Source organism: Ictidomys tridecemlineatus, chromosome X (genome assembly GCF_052094955.1).
Source record: "Ictidomys tridecemlineatus isolate mIctTri1 chromosome X, mIctTri1.hap1, whole genome shotgun sequence".
Classification (NCBI taxonomy): domain Eukaryota; kingdom Metazoa; phylum Chordata; class Mammalia; order Rodentia; family Sciuridae; genus Ictidomys; species Ictidomys tridecemlineatus.
Window position 1 is genome coordinate 120,053,781 of NC_135493.1, and position 20,967 is coordinate 120,074,747.

Here is a 20,967-nt window from a genome sequence, read left to right on the forward strand (position 1 = left end):
AGCAGGGATTAGAGAAGCAGAGGTTTCAGGTAGGGAAACCAGTCTATCATATGAGTCCATGTAAAATAGCCTATGAGGGCTTCCTCAAAAAGTAGGCCTGGGATGTAGCTTAGTGGTAGAGCACTTGCCTAGTGTGTGTGAGGCCCTTGATCCCATCCCCAGCAACACACACACACACACACACACACACACACACACACACACACACACACAAGTGAAGCACAAAATGCCATATTACCCAGCAACCCCACTCCACTATATATATTCATTCAATGAAACTGATTCTCCTCCTAGTTATGTGGTTTAAAAAAGAAACAACCCTGAAATAGGTATCCAAAAAAAAAAAAACTTCTATGTGAATAATCATAGCAGGTCTACTCACAAGTCAGAAAGGGAAATCATCTCAAATGTCCATCTGCAGAAGAATGATTAAACAAAATGTGGTATATCTGTACAATGTATGATGATGTGGCCATAAAAAAAGAATTAAGTACTGTTACATGATACAACATGGATGGTCCCTGAAGACATAATGACAAGTGAAAGAAGCCACACATGGACAGTCACATGTATTTCCACTTATTAGAGACAGATTAGACAACTTTATAGAGAAAGAGTGGGTTAGTGGCTGCCAGGAATTGGATATAGAGACACTGGGGAAACACCATTTAATGGGAACTAGGTTCCTTTTTGAGGTGAAAAAAATTTTTTGGAACTAGATAAAAGTGGTAGTTGCATAATATTGTGAATGAACTAATTGCCACTGAATTTTACACTTTAAATGGCTGGATTTATATTATATGAATTTAATTCATAAAAAAACTTTAAAAATCCTATATGGATGTGTCTTATCTGGTTTTTAATGTGAAACCATCCTCTTCAGAGATGCCAAGATGGAAAGATTTCTAAGACCCACATGCATCTCGCTAACCCTTGAGAAATATAGGGATCCTATAGGAATTTTTATTATGTATTGAAAAATTATAGTGTATATACTTACAGTGTACAAAATTATGTTAGGATTTTGAACACAACATGGAATGATAAAATCAAGCTAATTAACATCAAACCAAATGTTTAAACTTGTTTTGATGAGAACATTTGAAATTTGCTCTCTTAATGAATTAGAAATGTATAGTACTTGATTATTAGCTTTATTTACCACACTGTACAAAAAAACTCAAATTAAATACTCTTTTCTAACTCAAGCTTTATACTATTGGACTGCTATTTCTCCCCTCCACCCCAAGTTTAACCAGAATGGTGAAACACCCTTGTGTGTGCTTATAACAATAGCTGTTTCTTAATAAGTGCTTAGTAATTGTTAGCTTTTTTGGTGGTGGTTGTAGTTGAGGTTGTTGTTATTATGAAGTGATGACCAGAATCTGCTTGTGAATACTTCAACAAACAATGAAATGAATCTGACAAAGATGCATTTTTAAAAATTATTTTTCAGTACCTGGGATTGAACTCAGGGGCACTCAACTATTGAACCACATCCCCAGCCCTAGTTTTGTATTTTATTTACAGACAGGGTCTCACTCAGTTGCTCAGGGCCTCTCTAAATTGCTAAGGCTGGCTTCGAACTTGTGATCCTCTTGCCTCAGCCTTCCAAGTCTCTGAGATTACAGGCATGCTTGGGAAGATGCAATTCTTTAACAACTTGTTAGAAGGAGGTGAGTTAACAAAGATAAGGGTTAGCAGTTGGATTATTTAATTACTAAATTAATGCATTCATTAAAACAACTGTCATTTATTTCTTAATTTTAGGTAAGTGAGAGGGAATTGGCTGGAAATTTTCTAATTTGTCCTTTATGTGTTGTTCTGGGATAAACAAACTGCTGTTTCTAAGAATGTTAAATTATGGAATACACCAACAAGCCGTGAAAATATGGAAAAATGACTATTTCACTGTCAATCCATAAAATCTTTACCATTATACAGAGAGCCAATGAATCATTCTTCTATCACCAGCTCCAGGAATTTCCTGTAATGATCTCATAACCCTGGTGTTAACATTTCCCAGGCTTCTTAGCCTCCCTGAAGTTCATCACATATTAAAGTTTAGGATCTTTTCTTGTGTAGGTATAATGAGATTACTAGAATTTCCAAGATGATAAAGCTGCCATTTAGAGGAAAAATTTGTTTCTAACACTTTCCTCTCATAATGAGTCGCCAGAATACTTCTGTGATTAGCAAATTGATTGTCTTTCACAGAATTTTCTGTTTCATAATCCTAGGAAATTTTAATTATAACATTCAGTTATTTGGTCTGAAGAACAATCTAGCTAGGTGAGTTAATATTCTTCAGATTGGATGTGTTGAAAAATAAATTGAAATTAGAATTTTTGTACACCAAGGTCTCAGGTGCCTTTTAGCAACTTTGGAACACTAAAATAATTATAGACTTAAGAAGTTTTATGCAAACTTTTTAGTGGTGAAGGAATAAAATATCATAAACCAGGCTGGGGTTGTGGCTCAGTGATAGAACACTTGCCTAGCATGCACGAGGCACTGGGTTCTTTCCCCAGCACCACATAAAAATCAACAAATAAAATAAAGGTATAATGTCCATCTACAACTAAAAAATATCTAAGGAAATCATAAACCAAGCTATAGAAATAAATATTACCCCAGAAATACTCAACAACTCTGAAGAGAGTCTAGAAGTGCTACAAAGATAGTGACTTGCATGTCATTAACCCTTGGCAGAGTTGGTGAGTATCCTTTGGATTTTGATTAATATGACACAGCACCCTGAGACTTGGCAGAAAATACTGGTGGTGGACATGCATTATATTCATTTAATTAATAGTTTTTGGTTTCTAAGAACTTGTTATATATTCACATTGAATCTTAATCAAGCCTCTTAAAACCCTTCTAGATAGAGGAATTTATTCCCACTTTACAAGTGAGCCAAGTACAAATATTGCTCCCAATTTATTAGATAGTATTGCATTTGGATTAGAATCTGAGGCTGGCTTTCCCATCACAACTTCTGCATGATTCTGCAAGTGTTCTCTACCATATCCAGCCCTATTCTGATCCACTAAGTCACTAGGACATGCTCCTGTATTGTAGATATATTTACCCAAAAGGATAATGATGCTGAAGTGTTTGGGGATGAATATACAAAGTTCTGAAATGACTTAGACACCTTTTTATTTTCCTTCAATAAAATGAGAACAATGAACATTAAGCTAAACCAAAATAACAGCATTTACAAAGTGAAAGTAATTTTCTTGTAATGTAAGGGATTCAGTATAAACTATCATTGAATGTTGTTTGAAAGGGTGCCATATTAATGTATGTAAAGAGAAGCAAGCCAAGTACTCACTAAATTAGCAAGGGTTTTGTTGATGCCTTTAACCTGTCAAACCCTGTAAAGTTCCTTTTAATGGAATAAATTAATCAAAGATTTGGGGCAAAGTCTGTAAGCAGGTTGTATTCAACACAAAATTCCTAGAAACCATTGTGAATTCAGACTCAGAACTTTTTACCCCAGCACCTCCATTCGTGATACTTAGTAGACAGCCAGGTAAATAACTACCAAATGAACCCACAGTATCTATATTTAAGTTAAGTGGTATTTCATGCGTATGTTTTGGGATCCAAATGCCTTCACACAATACCATTAACAGCACCCCTCTGGGTGACAATATTCACTTGGTGTGCCCTTCCCAGAAGTATTCAGTATTCCAAAATTATTTGGTAATTTGGAAAACACCAGCAACATCAAATTTCTTCCACTCATTAAAGGACTGAATGCAGTTTGATCTTGGGACCTAAGAATCTGATGAAAGTGATTCATACTAAAGTGAATGATTTATATGTTTTGTCCTAGACTATTTGCAAATTAAGAGGAGTTTATTTTTTTTCTTTCAAGTTTTTGCAATGGAGCATATGAGCTATATTTTATTTCTTAGCAGGAATGAACATCAGATGTACTTTTCATACCTCAGTTTCTCTCTAGTACCCCATTCAGAAGCTTGACATCTCTCTCCTGAAATGTTGATAACCTGTAATGTAAACAATATCATAGATACTCAGGGATATTAAATACACAGGAAACAGTTTTGTACTTCTTAGAATGAAGTTTTCTATTTTTCTTTCTTTTGGGTGGAGTAAAACATGAGTAACTTATACTGTGAAGTACCTAATGTTAAATTGCAAAGTAATTTCTATTTAGGAATGCAGGATTTTTTATTTTACCTAATATGTACTCTTCATTTAATCAGTAGATTATTTGTATCAAGTATATCAGATTATTTAAGCGGACTACCATGGCCATATTTAATGAAATAGTTTAAAATTTTTATTTAGAAATGACACTATAAGTCATTGAAGAGAAATTTCAGTCAAAGTTTAACAAGTCTCTAGTTCACGATGAGGCATTGGCAGCTGTAAGCAATTATATTACTGTGCCATTGCTTAATTTTATGGAAAATGAAGGTGTTTACTTAAGGTTGTTAAAATTTTTAGTTTAATAGTGACTCCTAAGCTATAGAGAATATCATGTATTTGAGATCTAGGGACTGGGGTGGGGGGAAAGAGAGTTATTCAAACTCACTGCTCAAGCTTTAGCTGTTTGATTTTTTTGATGGGTTTTCTTATTATGTCAAATGATTCCTGCTTTACAGTGAAGACATTACTTTCACTCAATATCAAAGCACAACTCCCCTTCAACCTTCCATGTGTTTGCTACTCCATGAGATGCCAACAATAACAAGAAGGAAAACTTTACATTTTTCTTGTCATGGAAGAAGAAAAATCCTTTTGGTAAAATATTACACGTGTTCCAATTAAGGATTGTCATTGCACCACTTTGAATCGGCTGCTTGTTGCCTTGTTGCACAAGTTAACCTGGGAAAGACCCTTTATCTGAGGAGGATTGCTCAACCTCAGCCCTGCTGACATTTGGGTCACATTATTCTTTTTGGTCCTCTGCATTGAAGGATTTTTAGCAGTGTCCCTTGGTCTTCATGCACTAGATGCCAATAGTACCCTCGACACCAAGCTCTGGCAACCAAAAATGTCTCTAGGTATCCATAAATGTCCCATGGGGAATAAAATTACCCCCAGTTGAGAACCACTAATCTAGCAAGAAAATCATAACTACTAAAGAAAAAAAGAACTTTGTTCTAGTGTTTTTCTCTTTCAAATGAGGTATATTTCAGATCATTATAATTTGAATAAAAAATGTCAAATAATTCTAAAAGCCAAAACTTAGGTTTGAGATTTTGTCTGTGTAGGAATGTGAATAGCAGTAACAATATTTTCTTAACCAATAATTTATATCTACAGACAAACAAAATGCTTTTTTCTGATTTGCACATTTAATTATATGAAATGTCTTTTGGTGATATGATAATATGATTACATTTAGTGATAATGAATCATCTTCATTTAAAAAATTTTAAAGTAATGAAAAATAATAATAGCTTTCATATTTTGTTCTTCATTATTGAAGTAGGCATGTTGCTCCTGCTTGACATACTCAATAATTATTTTTAAATTTTTCCAACATTTCATGCTAAATTTGAATAAATTCTTCTGTATTGTCAGTGAATTCATTATAATTTTAATAGTTATTCATAAGCATTTTGATCTCCAGCCTTATTATCATTAAATAATGTAGTCACATTTTTAAATAGACAGCAGAGAAAATTTGCTTATTTTCCTTATGTGGAACAGTAACATCACAGATTTAAAAACTGGAAGAGCAGTCAGTCACCTTTGTGTTGCTTATACTTTCTCTTTGCTCATTTTACTAGAAAGTTCTACTACAATAAACATTAAGGGCCAAAATGTCACTTTAAATAGTTATTTTTGTTTAGTATTTCTGTAATACTCAATGTTATTGCTAGTTCTTCCCAAGAGGAAATTTTCCCAGCTGTTTCCTCAATAATTTATACAAGCTATGAATATTTATCTAAGACCTTTCTTCTTTTCTTCCTTCCTCTCTCTCTCTCTCTCTCTCTCTCTCTCTCTCTCTCTCTCTCTCTCTCTCTCTCTCTCCCTCCCTCCCTCCCTCCCTCCCCCTTTTTTCCTTCCTTCCTTCCTCGAATTAAATCCAGGGGTGCTTGACCACTGAGCCACATCCTATGCCCTTTTTAATATTTTATTTAGAGACAGAGTCTCACTGAGTTGCTTAGGGCCTAGTAAGTTGCTCAGGCTGGCTTTGAATCCACAATTCTCCTGCCTCTGCCTCCTGAGTTGCTGGGATTACACACGTGTGCCACCGTATTTGGCTATATAAGGTATTTCTGAAAACTGATACCAAACTCTTCAGAATCTCATGATATACTATGTTCAGCAAAAGTATTTGAAGATTATATTTAAAAAGTAGAAGTAAATTGTTTTCCTTCATCCAAAATATAAGCAAAATAATGTAAATCAGTGATAGCATGTTGTTTTAAACTCTAAGTCACAAATTCTACATGAAGAATCCTTGGAAATTTTCATAAGATCATGAGACACATTTTAGTAGTATTTTCACTATGATTTTTGTTGATTCTTTTTAGTTATACATGACTGCAGAATCCATTTTGCAATAATTTTAAAAGCATGGAAATATATCTTATTCTAGTTAGAATCCCATTCTTATGGTAAGATTCACTGTGCTGTTTTTATATATGTACATGGGGAAATTATGAAGTCACTCTAAATCCTGTGCTACAGAAATGATTCACTGAAATATTTTCCTTATACTCTAGCAATTTTCTTCAGATGTTCCTCAGACCTGGGACTTTTCACAACTGTCAAGTTGGCATTGATGTTTCAGTGGTGTGTCAATGGTCCTACTCATGTATGTCTCATCACAGCCAAAAGAAAATCTAATTTCTTAATTGGCCCCTTATCTTATTTTCCAGAGCTATCACTTTAACTACAGTTCCTTTACAAAGATTTCTCACTAGGATACCAGTGACTTGGATATTTATGGTCAGTTTTTATTAATGTTGAGAGTAAAAAGTTGTACTCCATTCCTGTGGCAAATGTTTTTGCATTTTTGATGCAAACTTGTTTGGCATAATTGCTTTGTACTTTATTCATGCTTTTATAACCTTTTCTTTATGAACAATGTATCAACTGCTATAATGGCTGTAGATGAGCTATACATTTTTTAATGTGATGGGCCATTACAACTTACTTGAGCACACTCTTGTTTTTGTTTGTTTTATTTTTTGGTGGTGCTGGGATTGAACCCAGGGCCTTGTGCATGCTAGGCGACCACTCTACCAACTGAGCTATAGCCCCAGCCTCGCAAGCTTGTTTTTAATAGGATTGCATTTAATTTGAAAATGTGTGCATGTATGAGTGTGTGTTCATGCACATACATGTGAGCATGCATGCATGTGTGTGTAGGGGGGTGTTATCTGTTGAAATTCTAGGAACTAAGGACCAACAGATTTAGATATATCCTTTTATTCAATCATTCATTTTATTTAGATATTACTTATGACTATGATTAATCACACTATTCTTTGTATCTAAAATATTCTATATTTTAGGAAATATACTAATTTTTGAAAAATGTTCACTTTTCCTGTATTTTAGACTATTTGCATCAAAATTCCTTTTGCAATTAAATTTGTTCCCAACTGAAAAAATTTTTAAACAGCTTGGAACTAAAGGCCGCATTGTTGGATCTAAAAACACAGTCACCATTTCTCCTATTGCATTGTTTCTACCAAATTCCTTTATGACACAATTTGTGAAAAATAATAAATATTGTGTGCATCTAATACCACTTATATGCATGTCTGACCATGGATATTAAAAATCAGTTCTTCATTACAGCAGCTTGTGAGTTCTCTCTTTTATGACTTTTTTAAGTGATAGCTTTATTTCAATTTTTGCTGACTGTATCATCCATTCAGGAACTACTTGCTAAAATGTTTGTACTTAGGGGTATTTGAATGTTTGATGGGAACAAGGGGACATATGTATATAATTTGGAATTATTCCATAAAGTCTCTGTGTGTATTTGTATGTGTAGTAAAAATGGAATGATGTTTTGTTTGAATTTGCCAAAACATATATTTTCTTTTTCTCCATTAGCGTACACTGTTTTTCCTATTTCCCTATCTTCTGTTCTGATACTTTAAAAGCCATTCATGATTGGTTGCAGGTGGATATAATTTGTAATCATTTCAATAGTGAAATTCATCATACATGTGTATTATTCCCTTTCTTGTCACACAACTCCTAACTCTAGACAGTCTTTGCTTTGACCTCATGTGTTAAAATTTACCTCCTTTTTCAATGTCTACATTTTGCTTTCTGGAGAAACAGCCTTTGTTCCTCAAAATTTGAATAAATGGAATATGAAGTTTTCCTAACTAAACCAGCCCAAAGTGACCCCTTTTGTGCAGCTGTTTATCCATTAAAATTACAAATTATATCTCCTTGTGCACATATCTTGTCTCCCACTAATTGGTACCCATTGAGGTCTGAGACAGCATAGCCCATATTCTTTAACTTTACCCTGAGGAGATACAGGCCTAGGATTTATTTAAGTTAAGACTGGCATCTGTGGAACTGTGTTCCTATTGCACACTGCAAATATGAACTAACACAAGCCTTAAATCAAGCACTGTCAAACTAACATGAGGAGGCAGGCCACTGAGCTGTCTCTGAGAAGCTTTGTTCTCTGACCCTCATCTCCAATGTGGGTGACACGGTTGAAATCCAGTGAAGTCAATATTTACTTGACATGATGTGGTGGATACAGTGCTGTAGACAATGATTGCAAACCCCCCAAAAAGAAGAGAGAATAACATCTGCTTTTCTGTGTGATATTTTTCCCCCAGCTGTTTAGAGAATTATAAATTGCTGTGTCAAGAGCTTGTTTACAAAAGCCTGGCCAATTTCAAAATGAAGCTGCCTTTGAGGCGTCCCTGTTTCATCTCACTGTTTGGAAAATAAATCTGAACCATTCAGATGTAAATACATCAACTTAAAAGCAAATGGAGGTGAAAACCAAGTAAAAGCAAAAGATGTATCATAATTTAGCTATTCTCTTGGAGGAAAAATATGCATGGCAAGAGTTTTGTATCTTGTAATTTTTATTATTGAATTTAAAGGAGAAAATTTTGAAGGCATTATAATATCTCTTTTGTGTAGTATTTGACACAATAGTATATGGTGTTAGCAGTTGGTGAAAAGGAATAAAAATTAAAATCTGTGTGGATAACTATATGTTCATTAAAACAGACATTGATAATTAGAGATGACAAGAGAAATATACAGGTATATGTGTAAGCAACAGTTGTCAAAGTGTAATTCCTGAACTAGCAATATCTTCATCGTGTTGGATTTATTCAAAATGTAAACACTCAGGTTCTTTTGGAGACTGACTGAATCAGAATTCAGGGAATGGGACCCAGTAATTTATGTTTTAACAAAACCTTCAAGTAATTCTGATGCACACTCATCTTTGAGAACCATTTGTAGATGAATGGATATGGAAGTACGGTTATGGGTATGAGTAGAAATATAAATACAGACATGAATACAAATAGATATATAGAAATATATGGATATTTGAAAATGCTACACATAGGATTTTTGTAGAGGAGCAGATTATTTCTTTTTACTCACTATAATATTGGGTAAGGCCTATTTTTTTCTCTAGGTAATGTCTCTATGACTTATAAACAGAAAATCTATTTGGGTACATTTGTTGAACTTTTCTCCATGAGGTTCATCTGAAGTGTTTGCCTATCAAGTCTGCCAAAGGGATAATTTCCTTCACTATAAGAGTTGTCTGTGCCACCCTCCCCCTTTGCCCTGATCAGGACTGCTCTCTGTCCTGGTTCTATCCATTGGTTGGTCTTGTTACTTTGGTGATTGGATCTATAGTTAAATGCAAAGAAGATTCTGAAGTCAATAATATCCTACTTTTTGATCCACTTTTTTTGGGGAATTTCTTTATGTTTGTATTTTCCCCTTAAGTTTTTGTATCTAGGCATGTTTAATTCCTATTCAACCAATGATTCAAATTCAGCACTTTTTACAATGGGGATGAATTATAAACTACTAAATATCTGATAAAAGTGATGTTTTAAATATGGTATACTATGTTATATTGCAAAATAATATAATATTATTCTGGAAGAAAATGTCAATGTGCAAGAAAAAAAATAATTATGAGAATATTCACTAAGATACAATAATTGATTATGGAATTGTGGGTGATTTTAATGTTAATAATTTTACTTATTCTGTATTTCTGGATGTTTTAGCTCTAACCTTGCATTTCTCTTATAATTATCAAAGATAACACAAAATAATGTATATTTTTGACAATAAAGTAAATTAGTTTATATCTTCCTCTCCTCACTATAGTGTGATATATATGATTCCAGCTCTATTTTTTTTCATCAGTTTTCATATTAAAAGCTATATTGTAGGGCTGGGGTTATGGCTCAGTGGTAGAGTGCTTGCCTAGCATGTGTGAAGCTCTGGGTTCAATTCTCAACACCACATATAAATAAATGAATAAAATAAATGTCCATCAACAAGTAAAAAAAAAAAAGTATATTGTGGCCAGGCACATTAGCACATGCCTGTAATCCCAGGGGCTCAGGAGGCTGAGGCAAGAGGATCGTGAGTTCAAAGCCAGTCTCAGCAAAAGTGAGGCACTAACAACTCAGTGAAATGCTGTCTCTAAATTTAAAAATATTTAAAAGATAGGTCTGGGATGTGGCTCAGTGGCATAGTGCCCCTTGAGTTCAATCCCCAGTACCACACCAAAAAAATTAATAAATAAAAACAACATTGTTGAATGACAAAATTTAATGACAACTCTGCCCTTGGAAATGAGAAAGTCTTCTATAAACAAGTAATTAATTTAGATATTAAACCCACATAGAATTTCCATTTACAGAGAAGGAACTATTTAAGAGTATGTAGCTATAATAAAATGTTTCCCTTTGCTTTTCACACAAGATTATAGTGACTTGTCATGCCCAGAAAGTGTTTTGTAGTGAATAATAGCACTTTCCCTAATATTTGGAGGCATAAGCCTTGATCCTCTTTTGAAGGCTTTTTTTGAAAATAAACATAAACATTGGTTTTAGCTTAGTTCTCCTTTCCTAAAATTCTTTCCTGCTCTAAAATTCTACAATGGAATTGTCGAATTCCCGAAGTGTGTTTGAGCAATAATTATCAAATGAGAAAACAAGCCATTTTGTTTACCATCCTTCATATAAAATTGTACCCCTTGGAATCTTGCCCTAAGATGGGGCATGGGTCATTTCTCTAGGCTGTAGGAAACCCTGGAATAAAGCAGTGTGCTCTGAGCTGTGAGGGTAGACCCCAGATCATTTTGATGTTCTTGGCTGTTAATAATAGTAAACCTACTTAAATCAGCTGGAATAGAGATTTTAGAGAACCATATCACTGAAAATCCACAGGTATGCTAGATTATGTACCAGTGACTTTGGAATTTTTCCCCTGCAGTTATTTTCACATTATGTTTTTCTCAGTATTCTTTCTTGTTTGGCAGCAAGGAAACCTGTGGCAGTTTGGTAATAAATATGTAAATGTCTATACCAAGAATTCTTCTTAACTGAGGGTGATTCTCCTCACTAGTACCAAGGAATATCTGGCAAATGTCTAGAGACATTTTTGGGTGTCACAATTGGCATCTACGAGGTAGAGGCCAGGGATACTGCAAAACATCCTACAATGCACTGGACAGCTCCCTATAACAGAGAACAATCAAACCCAAAAAGTCCATAGTACTGGAATTCAGAAACACTGCCATAGAGAAAGAATAGAGTCCCTTTCCATGTCTCTTGTTTATGTTCAAGGAAACATTTTCCAGAAACTCCCAATCGCCACTTCCTCATGTGCTATTAACCACAAATGAGTCAATGGAGATCTGATGGCATTAGTCCTAGGTTTTGGAATCAGTTGTTGGCAGAGAAGGTACTATTACCAAGATCAGCTTACTCAGTCCAAAAATGTATGAGGAATGGCCATTCTATACATTGTCAACAAGAACAATAAGTGCCTGTGATGTAATAGTACTACTTAGTTATTAGTAAGAGAGAAGCATTCAGGCATCATTAAGAATGCTGTGAACTGCAAAAGAACAAATGCATACTTAGCAATTTAATTCCTTACTGTAGGACTTGGAAGAGTTCTTCTGTGTGCATGCATGTGTGTGTGTGTGTGTGTGTGTGTGTGTGTATGATATATATATATATCATTACTACCTTTCTAGGAAAGAATATGGCTGGAAGTAGCTCATTGACAGATTATTGTTCTCATAGAAAATCATCTTCAACCAGGAGAAATGATGACTTTTAGGGGAGAGATTTACAGAAGCTTTCTCTACACTGAGTCATTCAGCAATTTTATTACTAATTAAGAATGAGATATAATATTCCCTTGGGCCAGGATAGTACCAGTGGAAATAGTGAGAAAAGGTCAGATCTGGGTATGTCTTCGAGCCAATGGAAATTATTGTCAGATTGGTTATGGTATTATATGGAGGCATTGGTGATATGGAGCCAAGGTTTTGAGCCACTAGGTTTGACTTGATTTTGATATAAATAAGGAACACTAGAGAGGAGAGGGTTGGGAGGAAGTTAAAGAACCCAGAGGATTCAGGAAAAAAAATGTACTGGTTGGAGCTATAGATTAGGGGGCTATCAATATATGGATGTCATTTAAAGGAATGAGATCAAACAATGATTAAGGATGAAATATAAAGGAAATCCAAGGACAGAGCTATGAGGAATATCAACACTATATTACATTCGGAGACTAGAAAGAAACAGTCTATACTGAGAATTAGTGGCCAGTGGAGTAGAAACTGTGGTGTTCACAAAGCCAAATCAAGACAGTGTTTTACAGGGGAGAAAGCAATTGGTTGTGATAATAGATATGATGATTCTGATGGGGAGGGGTGCAGTAAGTAAATTGCAGTTTGCCAGGTAAGATTGTAAATAATGCATAACTATCAATAGCACCCATTTTCTTTCTTATTGGTTATTGATACGTGACAGTAGAATCCATTTTGACCTAATTATAAAGCATGATATATTTTGTTCTAATTCAGTCCCCAGTACTTCTCCTTCTCCCTCCCTCCTGCCACCCCCTGCTCCAATCTTCAAAGAGTTCTGATTTGTAGATATTATGTACTTCCCCTGCTGGTGGATCAAGTAGGTGAAGACTAAGAATCAGTCAGATTAGTGAGCAATGCAGTGGTTATAATGAGTAACCTTAATGAGAGGAAGGTTAATGAAAGAAAGACTGAAAGTGGAATATATACACTCCTTTAAAGGATTTTTGCATGAAAAGGAGAGGAATAAGGTGGTGGCTATGAATAAGAAGTATGATGAAGAGCTTTACTTTTTTATGTTGAGAGATATCACAGTATGTTTTAATGTTGATGAGTCTGCCCAGGAGAAATGAGAAAATGGATGAGACATAAGAGAATAGCTGGAGTGATGTTCTTAAGGGTGCAAAAGGGAATGGAGTCTAGTGCATAGTGAGTACAAGCAAGCACTAATAATAGGGAGTTCTTCTACATGAAATAAGTGGTTAAAGGGAACTCCACAGTTGGAAAACTAAGAAAGCCTAGACAGTGGTTCCACAAAATATGGGAGTGAGCAATTCTGTTTGACTTGAAAGCAGAGTTTACTGGGAGAAAAAGTAAGAGAAGGGTGAGTAGATGTCAGGTCATGGAAAGCCTGCAGTCTTCTGCATAAAAGTCACAATTGACTTGCAAAGTACTGTAGAGCTATGGAAAGCTTCTGAGCATAGAAAGGGAAGTGAGAAGAGAAACATCACAACAGACAAGGGAGATAAACATCACAAACAGGTTTTAGTGGCTCTGGCTCAGAGTGAAAGTCCCCAAAGGTATCAAGGAGTAAAAGGGAAACACATGGGTAAGATGGGACAAAGTGATTCCTGGTGAGATTCTTATTTAAGATTCCCTTTGGTACTTGCACAGGGCATGTCTTAATAACACATTTATTTACTTGACATCAGAAACATGGTTGTTTCCTTGTTTTGTTTTTAACTTAATTCTTCTTTCATAGTCTGGAACTTGGGTAACTTTCCCCCAAAAGAGAAAAAACAGCAAACTTTGTCTCTTGAAAGGCTGGGAAGCCTTCTCCTAGCTTCAGTTTTAATTTTCTTAATATGATCTACTTATAGCATAAAGGGTGGCCAAGTTATAGGCTAAGACAATGACTTGGATTTTCTTTCCTTCTGGCCAAATGGCTCATCCTGCCCCTCTAAGGTGAGAAATTCCTATCCATTTCTCCCCATGTTTGCATGCAGATCAACAAAAGATATTTATCAAGGAGAATTTCTTTTACAAAATATCTGCATTTATGAACAAATAGTGACCTTAACATAAATTAATATTATGTTTTCCTTGTATGTGAAACATAACATTATCTTGGATTTCTCAGAATTCAGCTACAAATATAAAGAGTAGATACTAGCTATCCATTGTAATATATATATATATATATATATATATATATATATTATAAAAGTATATATAATATATATGTATACACACACACACACATATATATATATAAAAAACATACATAAATCTAGATAAAAAAAAGGTTTTAAAATTTTATTTTGCATAAGAGTTTCCTAGAAAGCTTCTTGAAATGCTGGTTCCTGGGCTCCTAAAGTCCTATTTGGTCAATTTGGGAATGGACCTAACTTCATCCATTTCATTCCCTGCATGTTATCATTTGAGTACAGGGCCCAGGATCCGTACAAATGTCTGTAAACTGAAAAGGAAATAATTGAATCCCCAGGTAATTATATAAATGCTTATCTATGTATCTAAAAGCACATTTTGTGCCAATTTCATTGTCAATCTCATTACATGTGAAATCAATTTCTAATGCACATTTTGTTCTCTTAGCAAATATTTCTGAACATGCACAATGATTCACAGCCAAACATGTTAAAAATCAAAATTGTAAAAATTCCTGAGAAGACAAGGTGATGGATCTCAGAAGTAACTGATTAAAAGATCTAAGAGCTCCAGGGCTCCAATTTTGACAAAAAGCACCCCTGGCTGACTCTATATTTGATCGTGCACCCACCTTTGGAGGACCTAAGTTCTAACTGGATATTTTTTTTTATTACCAAAGCATTCTTGTCTTCAATTATTTCTCAAATTTGTCAGTACCTACTACATGCAAAGCTCAATGCTAGATTCTAAAAAACATTACAGTGATAAACAGTCTTTATCATTGTGAAGTCTGTGGCCCAGTGGAAAAGATAATCAATAGACAAATGTACAAACATATAAAACCAATTACAAGTTGAGATAAGTGCTAGGAAGAAAACTAACAGGGTGTGGAGATCTAGAAGCCAGAGAGGGGCTGGGGTTGTAGCTAAATAGTAGGGCACTTGCCTAGCACATGGGAGGCACTGGGTTTGATCCTCAGCACCACATAAAACTAAATAAAGGTATTGTGTTCGTCTATAACTAAAAAAAAAAGTATTTTAAAAAGAAGCCATAGAATATTAAGTCCATATTGAGGAGGTCAGGAACCCCTTTCTGAGCCAATGAGATGTAAACACAGACCCAAAGATGGAGGAGCTAGCCCTGAGAAAATATCTGGGGAGAGCAGCTCAGGCACAGGAAATAGTAGACAGAAACCCCAAAACAAGACCTAGCATGCCTTGTCCTTAGGTATTTGGAGAACAGGAGGAAAGAAGAGCTTGGGGAAGGGAGAGACTGAGGAAATTGATTAGACTCTTTAGCCTAGGGAAGTCCTACGTGGATGAATTCTATTCCAAGTGCAATTGATGGTCTTCCCTTGCTTGTTTTTTTTTTTTTGTTGTTGTTGTTAGTTTTTAAAGCCTGAATATGGCATTATCCTTTGTGTAGCAGTTGAACATATGGCTCTGGAGTCAGAGTGCTCAAATGTGAGTTCTGGCTTTGTGTCTTAGACACAGAGTAATCTTGGGTTTGCTCCAACCTCTCTTTGCTCACTTCATCATCTGTAAAATGGAAGTAATAATACATAAGGTGTTCTTGCAGACTTAATAAATACATGATACACACTGTATGTGTCTTAAAATAAAGATTTATCTTTAAGAACATTATTCTCATTTCCCCCATGAAGAAATAAATTGGACAAGGACAAGAGTGGATGGTTAGGTCATATAGAAGGCTACTAAATTTGTTCAGGACAAATATGATGAAGGCTAGAAGTAGGGTGATGAAAGTGGAGATGGTGAGGAGGGGGTCAGATTCCTGATTTGTTTTGGAGGTACAGTTCACAGAACTTGGCAATAGATGAAATGTGGGACATGAGGTCAAGAAAAGAATAAGGAAATACTATGGTTTTTGACTCAACCAACTGTGTGGATAAAAAATCAGCATCATTTTTCACCATCAGTCATGTTAATCCTTGTCACATCAACAACAACAACATTTACAGAGTGGGTGCTGCATGCCAGGCACTGTGATAAATGCTTTATAAATACTTTGTAAGATGTGGGAGGCTGGAGTGCAAAGACATTTGCCAGAAGAGACAGTGAAGAGTTCAGTAATGGATAAATGAAGTTTGATACGACCTTGAGATACCAGGTGGAAGGGTCAATAAGGCAGTTGGCTAGCTGACTCCATAAAACTCAGAGATGACTGATTTGGAGATAATATTTGAGAGTCATGAACTTTGCAATGGAATTCACCACTGTGTTCTTTTATATAAAGACTTGGGCTGTTACAATAATATTTTTATCTCTTTTGGTCTAATCCTTTTTTGAGTTTAAGATCTGCTTCCTAAGAACCTTAGTGTCAATTAAATTTCCAGTCAATTCTCCATAGTGTAAAATAAAGTATTCCATTAATATTTCTGACTTTGAAACAGTACCCTACTGAACTCAACTTGTTTAATGAGGTTTATACTTAACTTTCTTAATCTGAGGTTTTTGTTGTCTGTGAAACATCTCCTAATCAAAACTCAAGGAAACTTTTGTTCAAGTTATGCTTTGAAATCAACATAATTATATTAATTCATATGGGTATAGCAAAGTATTTATTTACCATGTTTAAATTGACATTTAAACAGTTTTTCCAGTCCCACACAGTTAGTGGCATAAGGTCTTGAGAAAGCATGAAATTTTTTTTTCTATCAGCCTCATATTTCATAGAGCTTGCCAAACACAGTTCACTTTCCATAGAAATTTGCAAACCTGAGTGGTGGCCAAATTTTGAGTCACTGAATGTAAGCCAGTGAATAAAATTGTTAATCCCTTTGATTTACCCCCACTTTTTTCCCTTAAAAAGTAACATAGCATGTGCCTCAGAGTTTTATTATTCGACATCTATAACCCACAACACTCAAGCATGTTTGAGAAGTTTGTGTGGACATTTCAGTACAGAATGAGTACAGGCAGCTCTGTCAGGGACAATGGTTTTCAGCTTAGTCTTCCACGGGAAGCCTACTCCTTCACACTTCCATTGACATCTTTCAGATGGCAGTGACATCAACTTTTAATCAAGGGCTTTATAATTTGGAAAATGTTAAAATAAATCTAGAATAGGTAAAAATTACATGTTGGTCCATAATATGATAAATTCCAGAAGCTATGCATTGTAACTAATTGAGGTCACTTAGCTAATCTTTCTTTTGAGACTTTAGTCCTATTAGCAGAATGTACTGATTAAACAAGACCTGAAGTATAAGGCAGGATGGACTGGTTATTGTTAAGAAAATAATGATCTTGGACATTGATACCTTTTTTTCAAGAGTCATTTGGAGAGATGAAGGACATGGAGATAAACAAGCAATAATAATAATAATGAAAATTAATAATTAAAATGTGTCAGTCTCTTAGTGAATGATAAACCTATGTAAGAATATCATGTTTTCCTTTAATCCGATGATCACTGTAGTATTCTCTTCATTGGACTGCATCTTCATTTTCATCTTCTGCTAATTTCATTTTTGTTTATAATAATAAAAATACATAATGTCCCTATAAGCAGTACCTTAATTTTTTAAAAAATGTGCTTTTAAAAAGTAGATCCATTCCCCCCACCCAAAGCAGAGGACAACAACTGAATTTCAGCTAAGAAAAAGTCAGTGATCTATGAGGGCCCACTGCAAGTATGGTAAGAGGCATTGAAGATAATGACTCCATGAGATATACAAGAGCAATTGTTAAGTTTGAAAGGATTCTCATGAATGAAGCCTTGACATGATGAGAAGGAAGCCAGCACTGGGGGATGGAGGGGTCAAGGAGGAAGAGCAGGACTGCATCATACACCTGGAGCAGATTCCTTGTCATCAATGGCTGAGAAGCCACAGTGGGGAGGTGGGAAGATACCAGGAAGTCTGTGCAGTGGTGCATGCCTGTAATCAAAGCCACTTGGGAGGCTGAGACAGGAGGATCGTGAGTTCAAATCCAGCCTCAACAAAAAGTGAGCTGCTACTCAATTCAATGAGACCCTGTCTCTAAATAAAATACAAAAAGGGGGCTAGGGATGTGGGCTCAGTGATTGAGTGCCCCTGAGTTCAATCCATTGCTACAAAAAAAAAAAAAAAGATACCAGGGACCAATGGTTTAGCTCCATCCTTGAAAGCTGGCTCTTACCATAACCCTGACATACCACATAGGTGAATTTATAATAGTAATGGTAATCTCAGAAAATCCCAGCATCTTTGGGAAAGTGTCATTTCAAGACCACAAAACAGCATTTCCTTTTTAAAACTAGCAGTTTTATCAAGATAAAATTCACATACCATACAGTTCAACTATATGAAGTGTACAATTTAATGATATATTCACAGTTATAGAGCATTACCACAGTCAATTGTAGAACAAGTTTATCACTTCTAAAAGAAAGCTGCACCCCTTCGTCATCAGTATTCTCCATTCCCCCTTAGATTCCTAGAAACCAGTAATCTGTCTCTCTAGATTTGTCTAAATTTGTAGACATTTCCTATAAATGAAATCACACAATATATAATCTTTTGTGTCTGACTTCTTTCACCTAGCATCATATTTTCAAGGTTTATCCATATTGTAGCATTATCAGAGTTTTTTCCTTCTTATGACTAAATAATATTCCATTGTATGGATACTCCACCTTTGATGACTCTTAATTAATAGGTGAACACTGGGGTTGTTTCCATTTGGGAGATATTATAAATAATGCTGCTATGAAAGTTCACGTGCAAACTTTTGTGCAGACATTTGCTTTGCATTCTCTTGGGTACACCTAAGAGTTGAATTACTGAGTTGTACAGTAACTCTCTGCTTAACATTTTAAGAAACTGCCAAACCATTTTCCAAAGCATCTCACCAGTAATGTATGATGGTTACACATCCTCACCAGCACTTTTTAAAAGCCATCTCTCTGTGTGTGATGCGTATCTCACTGTGACTTTGATTTGCATTTCCCTGGTGGCTAATAATGTCAAACATCTTTTTATGTGCTTATTAGCCACTTGGATATCTTCTTCAGAGAAATAGCTATTCAGATACCTTGTCCAGTTTCTCACTGAGTTGTCTTATTATTATTAAATTGCAAGAGATTTTATATATACTGTATATAATTCCCTTATCAGATATGTGATATTTTCATTTAAATGAGTTTTTCCTCCATCATTCATATCTCATTTCTACTATTTACTGTAAACTGGCATATGTCTATGTAACTATTTACTTCAACTTTTTGACCTTCAGATATTCCCCTTAGTGAGTGTTCTAGGTCTTGTGTGCCCAGGAAGGACTTTCAGAGCTGAGAGCTCCCCAGGGTGTCTGACTCAGAGGATCACAGTGACCCAAGGCCTTCTCCCTCCCAGGGCCTCTTGCTGTGCATTCCAGCCGGGGAGCCTGCCCAGCTGGCTCTTCCAGCTCTGAACAGTGTCCCTGCCTTTTGATTCCCCTGTTCGCACACGGGATAGGGACCCTGTGTAGAAAGAATGGGGGGTCAGTTCTGCCTGGAGCTGCTGCTGCTGCTAAGATGTAAGGACCCTGGAGAGGTAAGAAGATATGGTGTATATATTTCTGTCTCTGTAGTTTTCCTCTTGCTAGAAGCTAGACAGAACCAGGGCAGAGAGATGTGAAAGACTGCATAAGGTAATGATCCCAGGACAGCATCAGGGGAAGGGGACATAGCAGCAAAGATGGAGACATGCAATAGAATTGGAAGAATGTTTTCCACTCAGTAAGCTACAGCACTTGAGTCTCTTTCAACTTCAAAGTTCACAGGGTTCAGATAACAGTTAAGATATCTCTCCCTATTGCTTTAGGAGAAGGTTTGGAGCCTTTGAGCCAAGCTGGCTCGAATGCAGTGCATCATTGCCAAGACACTCATATTTTTATTGAACTCTTAAAGTAAATCTTAGTAAGGACCCACCCGTTCTTTTGCACCTTTCATTTTGGCAATTTTATCAGAATTAAGAACTTGATGAAATTTGATTTTTAAATGCATATTGGCTTGTAATGCACTGTTGCATACCATTTAGTGACCTTCCAGCAATTTTGTGCTACAGGTAAGGAAACCAAACATCAGATTGGATCAGACTTTGGCAGGATCACCTGACTAGTCCTGACAGAAGTGAGAGTAAACAACATTGCTACCAAGTGTTTTATTGGGTTCCAATCATTGAAAACTATATAATTACTGACAACTGGTGACAAGAGAATGCATTTCCATAGGTGCTATTGATTTTGTAAGAGCTTGATCTTTCAGCATATACTGATATGGAACCACAAAATACAGTCTATCTCTTTTCTTGTGGTTAATCCATGCAGCAAAGACAGGTGGTTTGATTTAGAAAACTTTAGTTTTGCTGCTTGCATCTGATAAAGGCAGCCTTTAGTGTGAACTTAAAACTTTCTTCTTTTTTATAATTGTAGTTTTTTATGATTTCATAGAAAAATTTTCAAATTTCACTTTTCTTATGGTTAGTGTAGAATATTACCAGAACATTCACAAAGCTC

The 20,967-nt window shown here is 35.5% G+C and overlaps 1 protein-coding gene across 5 annotated transcripts in view; it reads left to right on the forward strand.

Annotated features, from left to right (window-relative positions):
- The window catches only part of Arhgap6 (Rho GTPase activating protein 6), a 453,321-nt gene that overhangs the window by 296,166 nt on the left and 136,188 nt on the right, over positions 1–20,967 (forward strand). The window contains exon 1 of one of the 5 annotated variants that reach the window (XM_078035124.1): positions 19,841–20,003. The exons of the other annotated variants lie outside the window; for them this stretch is intronic. Coding sequence (XP_077891250.1) covers positions 19,944–20,003 — 60 coding nt within the window. The 5' untranslated portion in view covers positions 19,841–19,943. Of the gene's footprint in view, positions 1–19,840; positions 20,004–20,967 lie in introns of those variants that run through there. 5 annotated transcript variants of the gene reach the window in all.